This window comes from Saimiri boliviensis, chromosome 21, assembly GCF_048565385.1.
Source record: "Saimiri boliviensis isolate mSaiBol1 chromosome 21, mSaiBol1.pri, whole genome shotgun sequence".
NCBI classification, from domain to species: Eukaryota; Metazoa; Chordata; class Mammalia; order Primates; family Cebidae; genus Saimiri; species Saimiri boliviensis.
This window is the reverse complement of record NC_133469.1, coordinates 30423983-30442485: the sequence shown is the minus strand read 5'-3', so window position 1 is coordinate 30442485 and position 18503 is coordinate 30423983. Positions and strand designations below refer to the sequence as shown.

At 53.9% G+C, this 18503-nt stretch overlaps 1 protein-coding gene across 3 annotated transcripts in view; it reads left to right on the top strand.

Moving 5' to 3' along the window:
- Positions 1-18503, top strand: part of TTC28 (tetratricopeptide repeat domain 28) — a 692319-nt gene that overhangs the window by 645318 nt on the left and 28498 nt on the right. For all 3 annotated transcript variants that reach the window (XM_074390786.1, XM_003938479.4, XM_074390787.1), the window contains one exon: positions 12368-12512. In XM_074390786.1, coding sequence (XP_074246887.1) covers positions 12368-12512 — 145 coding nt within the window. The remainder of the gene's footprint in view (positions 1-12367; positions 12513-18503) is intronic.

Here is an 18503-nt window from a genome sequence, read left to right as displayed (position 1 = left end):
CTTGGTATTAAGGTACACCCAGCCAGAGTCATTTAGAACCAGTATTTTCCTGACTTCTGTAGCCACCACTGATGCAACAAGCATCCTGGATCTTTAATATTCCATGTTGTATCTGTGTGGAACACAATGTGGAGAGGGACTTTGTTATTGTCCAGAGAGCAGTGACTAGAGCCAAAACAGAGGACAAAGGAGTCTCCTTATTCTAAAGACAGGTGTGCAGCAGGGCCAGAGCCCACCCTCGGGTCTCTGCAACTTCCCTCCAGTGCCCTGCGACACAGTCCGGGTCTCTCACAGGAGACTGGATAAGGAATCAGCAAGAGAACCTCAGCTTGGTTGGGCGTCCTTCCAGAGAATCCCCAGCAAAAACCGGGGTCTTGCTAGATGGGGAAAGAGGCATCTTCATCCCATGGGCCCAGCCTCCATGACTACAGGGCAGGGAGAAAAGAAAGAAAGGAAGGTTCCAGGTGGGAGTGGGCCAGCCACAGTGCTCAGCTTGCCCATACTTAACATGGCATGGGTGTGTGTGTGTCCTGCTGGGTGGATCACATGGGCCCAGCGCCTTACTGGTTCCCCGCCCAGGAGGTTGTCTGCTAGATGGGGACCTCAGCCACATGTTATGAAGTGTGCAGCCAGTGGCAGGGTGGAGGGGTTCTGGGGGAGCTGCAGCTGGCTGCCGTGTTGAGGGGTGCAGAGGAAGCCCCTGCAGAGCTTTCCCCTGCCCCTTTCCCCGCTGCCCTCAACACTTCAGGGTCAGGCCCTGAAAGTGGAAAGCATTAGTGTTCCTAGAGCCTGCCCTGCCCTCCAGATCTGTGCAGAAAGCCTGGCCTGCAGTGCAGATGGGAGAGAATGCGGTGACTGTAACACACAGGAGGATTTCCTGAAAGCTTGGGCAGGAAAGCGTCAGCAGGACAAGGGAGAGAAGAGCCATCTCCGCAAGGCCAGCCTGGCCAGTAAGCTGGGACCTGGCACACACGTGTCCTGCTGTATGTGCATCTACATGGATGTGTAATTGGAATTATTTCCCCCCCCACCCCCACCCCCAGAGACAGAGTCTCACTCTGTCACTCAGGCTGGGTTATACGTGGTGCCATCATAGCTAACTGCAGCCTCAAACTCCTGGGCTCAAGCAATCCTCCTGCCTCAGCCTCCTGAGTAGCAGGCACCACAGGTGCGCACCACCTCACCCAGCTAATTTTTTGAAATTATTTGTTGTAGAGACAGGGTCTTGCTATGTGGCCCAGGCTGGTTCAAGTGATCCTCATGCCTTGGCCTTCCAAAGTGTTGGGATCACAGATGTGAGCCTCCATGCCTGGCCAGGCTGTGGTTCTTTGTGAACATACATGTGGGCCACCCTGCTTTGGGGCCAGACAGAGGCGCACCGCAGCGATACTGCAAAAGCCCAGTGTAGGCCTGCGATCTGCTCGTCACTGCCTTCCCAGGACTAGGCTTTGTCTGTGAAGTACACGGTGCAGAGGAGAAATCTCGGGCGCTGGGGCCAGCCAGACCTTGATTTGAAACCTGGCTCTGCTCTTTAAGGTGCCTTCAACTTTTTACTTCTTTATCTGGAAAATGAAGGTGACCATGCCTACTGACAGAGTTGTTCCTAAGACGCAATAAGTGTGATGATGACCAGATGTATCCTGCTGTGTAGCTGGTAGTTTCTTTCTCTCCCTACTGTGAGTCTGAGGTTTCTAGGGCACCAAAGGCTCTTTTTTGAGGGGTGAACCTACCACTCAAATGATCTAAAAGATCAAAAGTTCACCAAGAAACCTGATAGATTGATGCTTCTTCCTGGTACAGCCTCTCTCGGCGCCACCAGAAACACTTTGAATAAATGCAGAGTGGGGGCCCAGTCTGCCGCCAGCTGTAGCTATAGCCCTGGCTTTGAATCCCCAAAGTTGCATACCCACCTTTCTGGCTGGGGTCCTGATCCCCGTCCCCTGCTCCTTGTTGGTACCTCTGAGGCTTCTGGCCCCAGTAAGGAGCTAAGTGTTCTCTCCACCCCTGACCTCCAGGTCACCTGTGCCACATTAAATGTGGCATGCAGAGCATGTCGTGGCTGGCCTTCATCCATGTTCACCTCCCTGTGACTATTCTGGGCAAGGATCTTCCCTGCCTATTCTGATACCTATCAACAGCCTCAAATGGTTGCTGGTGCTCAGCAGGGTGACTTGCCCCAAGTCTGCCCTCTTGTCAGTGGCAGAGGTGAGATCTGCCCCTCACTGGATGTGACTTTCTCCCTCACATTGATCCCATTGCCACCCACCTGGGGCAGGCTGATGGTCTTCACTGTCCTCCGTCTGGTTGGGGCACAGTTTTGATTGTGTCCCTCTCTCGCCAGGAGTCACAGGTGCTCTGGTGGAGTTGGGTGGAAGTGCGGAGCTTGACATCTGAGTACTCCACAGTCTCACCCTGACACGCTTTCCATTTCCTGTTCCGCTTTCCCCCACCCTCTGTCCTAACCCAGAGGAACCCTGGACCTGCCCATTCACATCTCAGGGTCTTCACTTGGGCATGGGGACATGGCTAAAGAAGGCTTTCCTTTGAGGTATTGTTTCAAACACAGCGTCTTTCACAAACACACCTTGGATGGCCCCAACTGGAAATCACTTCTCCCTTCTGTAAAACTTCCTGGTGCTTTATCTGTGGGTAGGGAGCCACCACCTTGCACGTTGCATTTGTCACCTGTGTCCATGCCCTCTCCCCTCCCAGGCCGTGCACTCGCCCCAGGCTCTCTGTATCCCACAAGGAGCCTAGCAGGGTGCCTTGTGTTAAGTAGGTACAGGCAGTTGCTCAAGGAAGGGAGGGAGGGAGGGAGGGAGGAAGGCAGGAAGGGAGGGAGGGACAAAAATGGTAATGACAGCAGTGAGCATCTGTTGATGACTTCCCGGCACTCAGCACTGTGCCAAGTGCTTTATGTGTGTTGTCTCAGTCAATCCCTACAGCAGCCATGAGGGGCGCCATGATGACACCAAGGTTTACACAAGGTAAATTAGTGCCCAGGGTGTCCCAGCTGGACAGTCACAGAGCCTGCATGAGGAGCTGGATCTGCCAGAGACGGTGAGACGGTGCTGCAGCCCCGCAGACCCCCATCCATCTAACTCCCTTGCCAAGCGATCACCTGTCTTTTGCCTAAATTCCTCTCGGACAGGGAACTTATTACCTCCCGAGGCAGTGAATTCTGTCTTCAGACAACTCTGACTAATCCAGCTCTGGAGGTTCTCTGTGAACGAGTGAATTAGACCCTACAGGTTTGTTTTCAGGGACAGGCTTGGACCCACAAATTGCTTGAAATAGCAAAGCCCTTTGGAAGGGGATTTTGCTGTATTGCTGGATGTGCATCAGCTGGGCAGGCTGCCACACACAGGGCTGTCTTTTCTTCTCTCCATCCCTGAGCACTTCAGAAGCCCGCCCCAATGACTGCCTGGCTCAGGCCTTTGTTCTGACCTCTGAATGGGGTCAGCAGGAAACACCTATGCAAGGCTGGCCTGGGCATCAGGTTCTTTTAAGGTGAGCATCTCCAGGCCTGGCCCCAGAGCCTCATACCCATTACAGCAAAGAGCAGATGGCCACAGCACAGTGCCCAGAGTGGGCAGAGGCCAGGCACCACCAACTGCTGCGTGGCTCCTGCAGGAGGGCGGGTGCAGGCCCTCTTGGTGGAGGCGTGTGCCACAACCCTTAGTGCAGGCAGGGAACCTACCGCGGACCCATCATGCCCAGGAGAGTCCAAGAGCAAGGAGAAAGAAGCCAGACATAGCTCCAGACTCATTCCTGGACTTGAGAGGAGCCAGGCACCGCCAGAAGAGCCAGGGTCCCTGGGTGCACGTGCCCAGCTCTGCGGCTCTTCTCTGGAGGAGCAGCCAGGCACATGGCAAGTAAGGAGTGGAACGGGCAGAAGTGCCCACAGCTTATTACATAAGTACTTAAAATGCAGTGTTCGCCAGGTTCATCTCCCAGAGGAGACAACCTTTCGTGTGAGAGTGTTCATGGAGGGAAGTCACTGAATGCTTTCAGAAGGTTTTTAATTGAATTGAGACATCTCTGGTTACTTGAATATAATGGATTTGCCAATTCATTTCTATTAATGTTTTAAAACTCAGGTTCAAATCTCAGGCCAGCTTCCTCAGAAGATGCAGCTCAGTTGAGAGCCCCAGAGGGGACTAGGGAGCATCCTGGTTAGGGCTCAGTTGAGGGAGGAAGGAGCCAAAGGATTTTCCAGGTAGCTCAATCCCAGCAGAGCAAGAGCTGCACTCAGTCTGCCAGGTGCAGTCCTCGCCGGTGAGGCAGGAACCTCCAGCGCAGAGGGGTTGAGGGGCTCACCTGAGTGAGTGTGAGCAGGTGAGCGAGTGAGGGACACAGGCAGGATCCCCGCAGGGCAGCCTGACCACCGAGCAGCACAGAGGGCATGGCAGGGGAGCATGCGTAATAAAGACATCCTGAGAAGGTGAGGACCGTGTGTCTCATCAGAGGAGAAATGAGAGGGCTGAGAAATGGCAGCCATACCTTGAGCAAGCCACCACCGCTGAGGCCCCTCCCTGACTCCTGCAGACCTCTGACCTGGGGAGAGTGCTGCTCAGATGGCCCCTGAACTGGTGCTCTGTGCAGTGTCTTTCTTTCTGGGATAGAGGGCACAAACCAGATGAGGGTTCAGGGCTGATGCCACAGCACTAGGCCTTGGGCTCCCCAGAGAGCAGAGGCCCCTCAGGCCACAGGCTTTCTGCTGCCTGCCTGTGTGGGGCAGTGGGGCCCTGCCCTGGTGTCGCTGCCTTAGAGGGAGGGCAAGGACCAAATTTCCCCGTCCACTAAAGTGCCCCCTGCAGCTTTCCAAGAGAGTACCTAGCCCATGTTGATGGGTGAATGGGCACCACCTTTCTCTTTGGTGCTGTGAGGAGCAGAGCCTTCCCTCAGGTCACCTCTTCATGCGTTCCTCAGGTGGCACCCTTCCTAGCTGCCCCTCCCTACCAGGCAGTCTAATAGTGCTGCCCCCAGGGTAGTGTCTGCCTCTGGGTCGATGTGTGTGGAGCAGACAGCTCCAGCCAGCCAGTGAGGCTCTTCAAGATTGCACCAAGCTCTAGCATGCTTGTTCCTTCCTCCTGGCCACCTGGTCAGCCCTACTGCAGACACAGGAGGGCTGGAATGTCAGGGCTAGGTGGGCCCCGCCATCCTGGTCGTTTCTTAGCCTCGCTGAGGGAGAGTCAAGCCCCTGTTTCTTCATCTGCCGACCCCATATAGATACTTTTCTCCCCAGGAGGCAGGGCTGTTCTGCACGTGGGAGACCTGATTCCTCGAGCCCAGACTGCTGCAGAAACACTGCCTTAGAAGCCAGGCGACAGAGCAGAGACAGGGTTGAGGTGGCAGCCTGCCCCACGGAAGGCAGGGCGGACAGACTCCACAGGCAGGTCTGCTGGGTCCCAGCTGCCTGAACTTGTTTGGCCCAAGCAGAGAAAGCTGTGTGTGTGTGTGTTGGGGGAGGGATGTGTGTGTGTGTGTGTGTGTGTGTGTGTGTGTGTGTGTGTGTTGGGGAGAGGAGTGTGTGTTGGGGAGGGGAGTGTGTATGTGTGTGTGTCGGGGGAGGGGAGTGTGTGTGTCGGGGGAGGGGAGTGTGTGTTGGGGAGGGGAGTGTGTGTGTGTTGGGGGAGGGGAGTGTGTGTGTCTGTGTGTGTGTGTTGGGGGAGGGGAGTGTGTGTGTCTGTGTGTGTGTGTTGGGGAGGGGAGTGTGTGTTGGGGAGGGGAGTGTGTGTGTGTTGGGGGAGGGGAGTGTGTGTGTCTGTGTGTGTGTGTTGGGGGAGGGGAGTGTGTTGGGGAGGGGAGTGTGTGTTGAGGGAGGGGAGTGTGTGTGTGTGTGTTGTGTGTGTGTGTGTGTTGGGGGAGGGGGATTTGCCCAGGCTGCTTTCTGCACCACGAATTAACTCCCCTCTTTAAGCTGAGCATGGGTGGGAAGCCGCTGCACAGCTGGGCAGGCTCACACTCGCTTGAAGGCACCGTCACAGCACGGACTGCCCAAAGGAGTGTGAGCAGTGCACTGGCTTCCTTCTGCCTCAGGAATAGATCCCTTCAACCTCCCTGAAAGAGAGATTCATGAGCAGCAAGGGCGGCCCAGGCCAACTGGCGTGTGTCACCATTCCAGAGACAAGACCACACCCCTAATGCCTCTGCCCGTCGGCTGCTCTTCACAGACCCTCTGTGGCCTTGCCTCTCTCTACATGCATGCTGGGCCCTCTCTTTTTCCACACAGACTGTGTGCCATGGAGAAAACGAAAATGTTCCTGAAGTAGGTTAATTAACATCATCTAAAGAATGAACTAATAATGACAGTGTGGGGTGAGAAGATCCTCTGCTGAGAGCTAGGCTGTCAATTAGCCCAACTGGGTCCCGGGAGCCACCGGCCGGGCGGTGAGAAAAGTGAGCCACTGCCACCTGCTGGAGTCCTGGGGTAGTGCAGCTGTGAAACCCGGAGCCGCAGCCCCCAGGAGGGGGGCTGCCCACTGTCATACCACCTTTAGGGACTCAGCAGCTGGGAGGGCACAAGCCCCTACCCTGCCAGTTGGGAGTCCTGAGTCCCGCCAGCCTGGTGGCTTTGTGCAGGTCTATTTCTCTCTCTGGTCCTTGGTTCCTCATCTAAAAAGGAGGAGTAACCTCACAGGCTCTGAGCGGGTGAGGCTGCCATGGCAGGCCTGGCTGTGCCAGCAGAGGGGTACATGTATGCCCTCCCTCTCTGGACTGCCTTCATTTCTACATGGGCAGCACAGCCCCTGCTGCAGCTCACACTCCTGCCACGTGGGAAGCATGTTTCCACCCCTTTCCGCGCTCCCATTCTAGCAAGCAAAAAGCACTGTCTTCCGGAGTCCAGAAAGCTGAGGCAGAAGTCAGCTAGGGTGAAAGGCCTGTAGAGATTGGAGTGATACTGTATGTGCTCTAGGGCGCTGCCTTGAGTAGCCCCCGCGCCCTCGGTGGCTGTTCCATGAAGCCATGAAGCACTAGTTTGTCATGACACTGTGGGAAGGATGGCGGCAGAGAGCAGGTGGTCCCTCACACTCCAGTGCACACCTGTCAGCCGCTGCGAGCCTTCTGCCGCCTGGGGCTCATAGCCCAGGGCACCCACTGCCAGCCACCACCGTGACTCTGAGGCCCAAAACCACACTTCACCACAAGGACATGTATCAGCAGTGCCAACTCTCCTGGGCAGATTGCAACACCAGAAAGCTGTGCCTGCATCCTGACTGTCCCATGCCTGGTTCCCACACAGGCGAGACACAGGAAGGGCTGAGGCTCAGTAGAGGGGTTGAGGGCTTGCCTAGATAGAGATTTTTCTTCACTTTCTAAAACTAGAAGTTCCAGTTGGATTGATCATCAGTTTAAAAAAAAAAACAAAAACAGAAAAAAACCCACACACACACACACACACAACGTAGAAGAGGCCTACAAGAACTTTAGCTCAACCCTTTATTTTACCGGCAAGGAAAAGAGGGAAGAGTCACAGCTCTTTGGTGACCTGTCTAGGCAAACTGGTGGTCCACTCCCATCTATGAACAGTAAGGCTCAGGGCTAAGGAGCTGGCTGCTTTGCTGTTTCACGCTGTTGGGAATATATCTTTATGCAGATCTCTCGGCAGAGGTACCCCAGTAAGATAGCTGCAGTGGGTTGCTTGAACTGTTGCAGTGAGAACAGAAGCTGCATGTGAAAGGAGCTCACCCGTACCAGCTCCCAGCAGTCCGCACAAGGCAGCAGCAGCACCAGTGATGGCGGAGGCAAGGAAACCTCAGGTTCACCCATGCAACCAGAGAGGGGCTGTGTCCTGCCACATCCTGTTCTCGGAGTCCCAACCCAACACCCTCCCTGCACGCGCACCCTCCCCACACGCGCACCTCCGGCAGAGGGCTCCAAGGGTTCAAGGGACCATCAGTCACTCTTGGCCTTGGTTTCCTGCCTGCTCCCTCCCCCGACACTCCCATTCTCTGCCCCTGAGCCTGTCACTCCCAGGGCAGTTCCCCAATGGGGACCAGCTGCATGAGGCTGCTGTCAAGGAGAAAGCAGAGGTCGCTGCTGCCTGAAGAGCTACTAAGGAATAGGCATGAGCAGGAAGGCAGCACGGGGCCCAGCAGATGCCGGTCTGCGAAGGCTGCTGCCACGGGGCCAGACGGCTAGCCACAGGTGCCTCCTGCTCAGGGAGAAAGTCTTCATGGACTTACATCGACCTCAAATCATGGTTTCAGGCTGGTTGGTTTTTTTGTTTGTTTGTTTTATAATTACCAGCTATTTCTAGGCTTTTGTTTTTATTTTGAAAAGGATATCTCTAGTGACAGGTGACCCCCCCCCCCCACTGAGTAGCAGCACAGATCAGAGGGGTATTCTCAGAGGACCGCCTGCCTGAGTGCAAGGGCCCCGTGGCTGGGTCCTGCTGGGCCCACCCAGACTGGGCTGGCCATGGTCAGTGCCCAGGAACTGTTACTCCAGAGATAGTTGGTCTGCGAGCTGCCAGGTTGCAGGAAGGGCCAAGGTGGGAGGCTGAGAGCTAGCACTTGATGTGGCATCCAGGGGGCAGAGGTCAGCAAGTGTTGTTGGGGCACAGGTGGGCTTGGTGGCCTGGAGAGAGCAGGATCAGGTTAAGTTCCAGGCAGGGGGTGCTCAGCTGAGGCTCAGAGGCAGAGCCTTTACTGTAGCTCGGGTGCCCTGCCCACCCCATCAGGATCTGGTTCTTCTCTGTTTTTTTTCAGCTCTTGGCATCAAGATGATCTTGTTGCATAGGATCTGGTTCTTAAAAAATCTGCACTGTCTCGAAACATACCCAGATGCCCAGAGAGGGTCTTTCAGGTCTCCCTGAAATGGCCATGTGTTTCCTAGCCCTGGTCAAAGTGTCTGACTGGCTTCCTAGCTGAAGTTAGCCAGGGTGAGGGCGGTATATGGTCTGATCATGGCTACTCTGCAAAACCCAGCTCTGGGGGCAGGGGGAATGTTCTCAGGGGAGGGGTATAGACAGACACAGCTGGCCTTCTTATGCTCATCCCCTAGGAAAGAATTGGTAGCCTAGGGAGAGGAACTTCCTGATCAGGCAATCCTGGTTGTTTAAAGAGGTAAGAGGTACTGCTTCTTGCTGTAGATAACTCCAGAGCCTCCGCCCAGGCCCATCTGGCCCACTTTCTTCTTCAGCCTGTGTCCCCAGTCCTCTGTCCGCATGACTCCTCACACTCACTGGCCCAGCCACCCCAGTCTCTGTTTCCCTATGTGGTTCCTCTGTTCAGAATGACCTCCACTTTGTCCAGGCAGGCTACCTCCAAATCGACCCTCATAGCCCAGATCAAATGGTGCCGTCCCGAAGAGGCTTCCCTCGGCTCAGCTCGACCAGCTGTGAGAGTTAGGGACTTGTCCCCGGCACTGCCCCACCACTGTTGGAACCCAGGGCAAAGACCCGTGGCCTGGGTGGCATCCACAGTGTCTGGCACATCATGGGCAGTGACATATGGGATGGATTGGCGCCACCGGGCCCCTTAAATGCCTCTGGCACTCATGGCATTTTCATTAAGACGACGCCACTGCCGTCAGCACTTAGGCCTTGGAATCTGCAGCCTGGTCTCTGCCTTCCCGCCCCAGGCCTGTCTCTAGCTCACACGCCCAAACGTTGCGTGGCTCTGCTTGTGCCGAGGCCATCCTCTCCAGGCCCACACTCCCTGCCCCTTGGTGACGCTGCCCCTGACTGCAGGGCATGGAGCAGTGCCCAGGAGTAAATGACTTGCCCAGGGCTGGGATTTGAGCTCAGCAGGTCTGTTTACCACTTCCCTCCAGACATTTTCCTCTTTTGAATTGCTGGCTGGCATCAGACTCCAGCCCTTCCCTGACACTCCTTGTGCAGTTCAGCACTGGCAGTAGGGGTGCCCTGCCCGGACCTCCAGGGACTGCCCAACCTGACACCTTGTACTCCTCAGGGAGGATCAGCTGGGCTGGGTGTTGGGTTCTGACATGTTGGAATAAGTAGCGTGTTTTGGAGCAGCCGAAGGAACTCCTGGGTCTCCCTGGACAGCTGGGGCTGTCCTGAGAACTCCCTAGAGCTGGTGTCTCTTTCTCTAGTAGGAGCCTTTTCAGCTCAAAGCCGAAGGGCCTTGAAGGTTTGTGGAGTGTCCCCATCAGTCCTCTTTAGGACCTCAGGTCACAGCATTGTCTGGGGGCATGGCATTCCTCCTAGTCGCCCTCAGCTGGACTGATGAGACTTAGGCGCCTCAAGCTGGGGATACAGGCGCCCACAGTCCAGGCCATCATCTAGATTGTGTAACGAGGTACACAGGAAGAGGGCACCTAGCGCTCCTTCTGCCACCCATCTGCTGCCTGGATGGCAGCCTGGGCTCTTCCGGGCCATGCTCCCTGTCTGCTGAGAATGTGTGTGTGTGGTAACAGACTGCTGTGACAGACACCGCGTGTCACGCCAAAGCGCCTCCTCGGGAGAGCAATTTGGAAATCTCTCCTTAAGGGGAGAATTGCTCTTTGCAGTGTGTTCTGTGGAATTAAGTGAGCCTCTGAGTGTCACTCCGGGGTTATCTGTGCTTCACTGGCTCTGATGGCAAAGACAGGCTTCGGCCCTCGTCACTTGTAATTACACATTTCCAGAGTGAGCAAGGCCAGGGAGCAGACGAGGGTGGGCTCTCCAGCCCTCCAAGTCCTGCTGCTCTGCTCTCCTCTCGCAGGCTGGAGGCTGAGGGTGCTGAGAGCTTGGCTTGGTACAGCCCTAGAATTTAGGTCAAGTGGTGCACTGCCAGGAAGAGTGGGAGAGAGCTGGGGGTGGGAGCCTTACCTGGAAAACACACCACTGAATCTTTCAAATAATTTATTTTGATGTCACAGTTCCTGGCCTGGACCAGCAGAGAGGAACAGCCTTCTGTATTTTTCTTAGGCACCAATCTAGTTGCTGTCAACTAGACAGCAATTGTATCTGGTTTAAGGCAGGGTCTTTCCCCATAAGGATTCTAGAATATGTAGCAGAAACTCCAACACTATGCACAGTGTCTAAATCAAGGTGAAGAGATCACTAGTGGTAGGGTATAGTGTTTCACGCCTGTAATCCCAACACTTTGAGAGGATTGCGTGAGCCCAGGAGTTCAAGACAAGCCTGGGTAACACAGTGAGACCCCATCTCTTCTAAGAAAAATTGTACACATTAGCTGGGTGTCATGGTATACACCTGTGGACCCACCTACTCAGGAGGCTGAGGTGGGAGGAGCACTTGTGCCCAGGAGGTTGAGGCTGCAGTGAGCTGTGTTTGCACCACTGCACTCCAGCCTGGGCCATGGAACACCTCTCTCTCTCTCTCTCTCTCTCTCTCAATCTCTCTCTCTCTCTCTCTCTCTCAGTTTTTAAGCTGTCTTCTACAGGAAGGATGACACCTTGTCTGTCTCAAAAAAAAAAAAAAATCATTGTCCAATAGGCAGAGAATGTCACTGATGGCTGTGGTGCAGCCGCCCTGGCCAGGCCACAGGGCAGGTTCTGAGAGGATGAGCGTGGGCAGCCTTGCTGCCGCACTGGAAATGGATTTGTTTCCCCTCCCTGCTCCTCTTCTGCCCACTTGTGCATTTTGTCCTCTGTAGGTTCCCAGAGACTATGCCAGTGCCTGGCAGACAGCCTGCACTTGGGGAAAATTTTCCAAATGAATGAATGAATGAATCAGTGAATGCTCTCTTCCCATGTTGGTAGTATGAAACTTGGGGTCCTTGGGGTTGAAAATGCTTCTGTATTAATATATGCCTGGAAACATTGGAACAGAAATTGAAAAGTGAAACAAAACTACACAGCCATACTCAAACCGACCCACTCTGCAGCTGCTGCCTGGTCAGCCGCTCCTAGCATGTTCCCAGTGAGGCCGCGGGACCAGGGGTTTCTATTGCCTTGCCACAGAGCCTGTGCTGGTGCTCAGGTGGGTGCCCAGCAGCTGCTCTGAGCCCAAGGTGGCGGCTGACATGTTCTTTGTCCTGTCTACAGCCCCCACGTGGTAAATTAATTGGCATTAGGGCACTGTCCTCATCAGCTCGGTGGCTGTCTCTAATTTCTAATGGTCCTCACGTTTGCCTACACACAATTGCTCCACACAGGATGTAATTAAATCCTTTGAACAGCACTTAGGGACATTTGACTATGCAGAAAAAACTCCATAGAAATGTAAGCTGTTGTGTGCAGCTGGTTTACCCTGCGGTTTCTGACAGTGCTCACTGTAGTGTGAAAATTACCTGAAAGGGAAGAGAGGGGACCGGAGCTTGGAGGGAAGCTGGCGGGGGTGCTGCTGTGAAGCCTCGGCCCACCTTCCAGACAGGGGCATGGCTGGGAGGGCTGGGGTGATCCTCACCTGCCTGCGTGGCCCTGATTGATCCCTCGGCCCTTCCTTCCCCAGGAGCTGCCAGAGCATGACGAGCCTGTTCAGTAACACTGTGTCACCGGCCCAGGACGGGACCGCCTCTCTTCCCAGAAGGCAGAGCTCGTTGGCCAAGCCCCCACTCCGTGCCCTGTATGACCTGCTCATCGCGCCTATGGAAGGGGTAAGCACTGCCCGGGAGCACGAGGCTCCTCCGCGTCAGAACACATCAGTTACCAGTCAGTGCCCACATGTAGCCCTCTTAGACACCAAAATGGGCTCCCGAGACAACCACAGTCTTTCCAGAACACAAGTCCTCTCTGTCCAGCTTCTCAGCAAGCATTTGAAAGCTACGGTGGAGCCCAATCTGGGTCAGTTGATTGGTCGTGGATGAGGTCTTGAGCTTCAAGTTGCAAATCTGGGTTCAAGCCCTAGTTCTGCTCCCTACAAGCTGGTGCATTCAGCCTCAATGACCTCATGTACAAAACAAAATGATGCCCCCTTCCCAGCCTGTCTACCAGAGTGACCGTGCAGCTCAGGGAGGTGCAGGGCTGTGCACATCTAAGCACTTGTCATTAGGGCCCGGGCATCAATGTGAGGCCGAGGCTGCCCGTTCCCACCTAGCAGATGCCTCAGGGATGTGGCCCTGGCTGTGCCCTTCCCAGAGGGCTTTTTTCCCAGAGGACTTGTGCCCACACCCTACTGGGAATGATGCTTCCCCACCTCCCTACTTCTCATTCTAGAATCTTGTCTGAGCAACTTCAAGCCAGGGCTGTGCTTTCCGGTGAGGTGGAGTCTCAGAGAATCAATTCCCACCTCCCTCATTCCCTCAGCCTCAGATATTGTTCATCACTGATTCTACCATAGAGTCCAATGTTAAAGACACCCTTGCATGAGCTGCCACAGACAGGCTTTCTGTGGTGTGTGTTGCTTGCCCGGGTCTTTGCACATCACTTTTAATTCAGACACAGCCCTCTGACTGAGCGGAGAGTGCTGGAGGGCTCAGGATCTTTGCAGTCCCAATGGTAAGCCCATCAGATACCTTTTCGTAGACTGTCAGGGAAGCCCAGGGAGGCTGCAGCGGGTGAGCAGGCTGCTGTTAACCAGGCTGCATGGCCCCTCTGTCCCAGCGATCTGCAGCCAGGTGGGAGATTTGTCCCACAGCTGTTGGAGTGGCCCTCAGCAGCTCTCCCTTCTGCTCCAGCCAAATGACGGAGGTGAAGAGTATCCCCAGGAAACCACATCTGCACAATGATTAATTTGTCCTCAGAAAATGCCTATACCTTTCCCTACCTGGCCTTCCAAGGATGTGTCTTGCAATATTTGTCAGGAGGCTGCACTGCCAGTGCCCTCTGGATGTTCTCTGCCTTGGGGAGGCAGGGTGTGGCGGATAGCACAGAGCCTTTGGGAGCCAGCAGGGCTGGATTTGTGTCTGGCACTGCCCTTTTCTGGCTGGGTGATGTTGGCAAAGCTGCTGCTTCTCCTGGAGTATCTGTTTACTCATTAGAAAATGAGGACGATAATACCTAATGCAACAGGTTAGAGCAGGTTAGACAAGTGTGTGAAGTACCTGACCAAGCACAGTGGCTCTTGCCTGTAATTCCAGCAATTTTGGAGACCAAGACAGGCAGATCCTTTGAGCCCAGGAGTTCCAGACCAGCCTGGACAACATAGTGAGACCTCATCTCTACAAAAAATACAAAATTAGCTAGGCATGGTGGTGCACAACTGTAGTTCAGATACTTGGGAGGCTGAAGCAGGAGGATCGCTTGAGCCTGGGAGATTGAGGTTGCAATGAGCCATGATTGTACCACTGTACTCTAGCCTGGTGACAGAACGGACTGTGTCTCAAAACCAAAACCAAAAACCAAAAGGCGTAAAGCACCTGAGGCTGCAGCAGCAGTGAATGTGTGCCTGGCGAGCAGTGGCTTCTGTGCCCAGATACCTCTTCCGAGTGCCAGGCCACTGCCACTGTCCCTCCAAGCCTTCCCTGCACTCGTGGGCCTCCCGGATCCGATCACGTCCTTGCAGGCACATGCTTGCAGTCCTTGCACGTGCTCAGTTGTCCTTCCCTTCTTAGGATTATGACCCTCTCCTGCACCTTCCTTTTAATGAGATGACCAAAACTGCAGAGAATTCTCCAGCTTAAAGCTTCTCCGATACCGTAATCACTTACCCTGATTTATGTGCCATAGCTCAGAGGAAGAAATATAAACCTAACACCCTTGCTTTTTCAAGTTTTCTTTACTGCTATTGACTGTCATGCAAACCATTTCAGTGACTTACTACCAGCCTTCCCTCCTGCTCGCCCTGAGGTCTGCGTTTCCCAGGATCCCCGCTCCTCTAAAGGGTATTTGGACTCTCCATTCTTTACCCACTTGACCTTCTGAGGCCTTTGCCTGTCTCTCTTTGCATTTCTCCTTTTGCATTCAGGTCCCCAGATTACTTGTTCCATTAATGTTGCATTGGTGCTTGGGGACCAGGAGGGGAGCAGAGGGTGAAGATGGAGACTGGCTGTGACTGCCACCTCTGTCCCCGTGAGGCTCAGGTCATCTGGGGCTGGCGGGCTCCTCTCATCTCTCTGGCCCCACCTCTTCTTTGAAACGTTCCTTGCCTCTTCTCGTTGCCTTCCTGGAGCCTTTCATCCCCTTCCCCAGCACTGAGATAATCAGGCGTCCACGTCCATGGGTTCCTCATCTATGGATTCAACCATGGATTGAAAAATACATATATATTTTTGAGACAGTCTTGCTCTGTTCCCTAGACTTGAACGCAGTGGCAGAGATCATAGCTCACTGCAGCCTCGACCTCCCAGGCTCAAGCAGTAACCCTACCTCAGCCTTCTGAGTACCTGGGCATGCACCACCATGCCCAGCTAATGTTTATATTTTGTATAGGGACAGGGTTTCACTATGTTGCCCAGGCTGGTCTCAAACTCCTGGGCTCAAGTGATCCATCTGCCTTGGCCTCCCACGGTGTTGGGATTATAGGCGTGAGCCACCACGCCCAGCGAAAATATATATATTTTAATTCCCCAAAGTTACAAAAAGCAATACTTGAATTGCTACATGCCAACCACTACACTGAGTCCATGTGAATGAAGTGATATGTAGGCATTCTGTTAGTAATCTAGATTATAAATAATCTACAGATGGTTTAAAGTGTACAGGAGGATGTGTGTGAAGGTTAATGCAAACATCATGCCATTTTATACCAAGGACTGAAGCATCTGAGGACTTTGGTATCTTGAGGGGTGTCCTGGAATAATCCCCCAGGGATACCGAGAGGATCCCTGGTTGGACTCAGGGCTTAGCTCTGTGCTTGCTGCCCACCCTACAGTCCCTGAAAGCAAGGACTGCCCCCTCCTCTCTGTCCCCAGCAGCTGTCACTGGCCTGGTACATGCTGGTGGTCAGTGAAGTTTCTGGAATGGTATGGGGTCCAAACTGGCATTGCATTTTGAGTCAAGTTTGGCATGGAAAGCAGAAGAGCCAACTTAGAAATTAGCCAGTAGGCTTTTCGTGGTCTCTCTTGGGCTGAACCAGAGGGCTCTCCCAAGAGGATGAAGCAGAAGGAAGGGGCTGGGCCTGTTCTCAAGGAGCTTTGAATCTAGCAAGCGCCCTGCCTCTGCCAGCTGGCACAGTGATTTCAGGGTGGGAGCATGGGCCAGTCGACATGCCTGCAGGCCCCTCCCCTAAGCATGGTTTCACTGGCCAAGGTGTCCACGCTGAGCCAGGTGAAGGTGTTGACTCTTGTGGGGGCTTCATACTTGAGGCGGAGATCTGCTCGGTGAAGGCCATGGAGAGATGGAGGGCGGGAGGCGGCCCCGCCCTGGTCCATCCCAGTGCTTCCCCAGCGCCACGGGTCATCCTGGAGGGGTCCTCTGAGTGTAGAAAAGCTGTGCCATGTGTTTCAGAGTTTTTCTCTCTGTGGACTTCCCCCTGTGACTTAAAGAGTAAAAAGATGCTGTCGGGATTAGTGGTAGCTGGCTTCGGGACAACCTAATTTTCCTGTAGGGTGCTAGCAAGGGAGAAGAGTATGGACTTAAGCCTCAAACAAGTTAGAACAATGATCAGAATGATGCCTTTATACTCTAGGAAAAGGAAAGAGCCCTGTCACCAGCATTTCAAAAAGTGAAATGCTGCCAGCAGCACCCTCTGCTTCTGCTGCCCTTCAGAGCTGGTTGTGTGGACAACGTGATGGGCCCCTGAACCAGCCCGTGGGGCCGCGGTCTGGCCTGGGGTGAGGCGTGCAGTTGGAAAGCACGTCCTTAGATCCCGATACCTACAAATGCAGTCTCTCGGGAGTCAGGTATGTGAACACAGGGAAGGAGTTTGGCTGCTTGAAATGAGACAGTGGAACCTTTTTAAAGGTATTAAAGTAAGTCATCAGAGCAAGCACTGTTCCTTGGCTAACTAAAATGATCCACTGTGAGAAGCTGGAGTCTAATTAGGAGTCCTCTCCATCCCCAGTTGTATCTATTCATTCAACAGATATTTACTGACTTGTGCCAGGCACACACTGTCCTGAACCTGGGGGGAGACAGCTGAAAATCTGGGCTAGGGTCCTGTGTTGTCATGTCTGGTCACTCACAGACTAAGGGTGGGGATGGAGGCCAGCACCCAAGGCCGGTGGGCCATGCCGAATTGTGGCAGTCAGCCTCGGTGACCCTGTCATCTCGGGAGGGTCCAGCACTCCTCAGCAGGGCTGCCCGGGCGCAGGGAGAGGAGGCCTGGATTGTTCTCCCGCTCTGGCTGCAGGCATGCCACGCTGCTCCGGAGGCCACGAGAGGGCGACATGACACCACCAGCCGGCTCTGGGGCTGCCGCTGTCAGCTGCCAGGCAGAGCCAGACCCTTCTCCACATTTTCAGCGAGAATACACATCAAAGCCAAAAGTCCAAGATGGTGAGTCACTGACACTTCAAGACTAGAACGATTGGCCTCTTCACATAGGGCCTATAATTATTTGAACAACTGCCTTTGTTTAGCCGCAGTCCTATTGCTCAGGGACTAGGTCAGACGGAATGAAAAGTGGAACAGACTAATACGTTACCATAGGCCTTACACCAGTATGTGATTTAATTTGGCTTAAGGGAAACGCTGTCCTGGCTCTTTCCTGGAACCATGCTGTTCTTTGCTGTCAGGATGGGGCGAGCATGTCCACTTATCTTTGAGGAGGGCCTGCTTGTATGAGCACATGAGCCATCATCAAACATTAAGTCCAATCCTGTGTGATCCCCAAAGGAGGAAATGTCACTGAAGAAAAGTTGCAAGTGTGTAGCGTGAAAGGGACTACCGGGACGTGTTTGTGTCTGTGGCGTTAGTTTTTAATCCAATCAGAGTGAAGGACAGTAACCCATGTCTCTGACCTGGACTTGCTGCTTCTTGCCCTGGACTGATGCTGGACCAGTCCCGTCCCCATCACCGAAATGCACAAGGTGCCTCAGGGTCCTCCCAATGTCCCCGCTCAGCAGCAGGTTCGTCGCAAGGCCCTGCGGGGCTGCTACAGGCAAAGCCGTTCTTCTGCTCAGATCCCAAATCACCCCTCAGTTTTCAGATGAGCCCTTTTTCCAGAGCCAGCAGCTGCTGTAATCAAGGAACCCGATTTCAGGACTGCCTGACATCTGGTCAAGTTATTCTTCAAAGGCCCAGATTTGGCGATCTTTCTGGATCCTTTGAGTCTGGACTTGCTCTAGTTGTAAAATCTCTATCATCCGTATTTTTATTTCCCTTTACTTAAATTCCCTGTTTCCTATATTTAAATTCAAAAACCAAGGTTCTAGGACAGGTAGCAAGAGCGAGTGACGTTGATCAGAAAGAAAAGTACATCTCGTTCACCTCAGCTTGTGATTCATGAAGCTGTGGACCCTGGAAGCTCACTCAAAACTTGTTTATGTCTGTTAGGCTGGTGAACTGCTTTCCAAGCACTGGAGCTCAGGGAATTCACTGCAAAGTCTCATCTAAGAGTGAAAGCAGGAGTCTAGCTCTGCCGAGGGCTCCGCCAGGAGGCTGGCTCGGTCTGGGTTGGGTCAGGACTGTAGTCACTGCCCTGGGGGAAAGGACTCCCTGTGTTTTGTAAAATCAGGTAGCAGAGTAAGTCGGCTTATCCTGGAACAGATGCCACAGGAATGTGGCTGCCTGTTTTCTAAATAGATTGGGGGACTTGGGTATAGCCA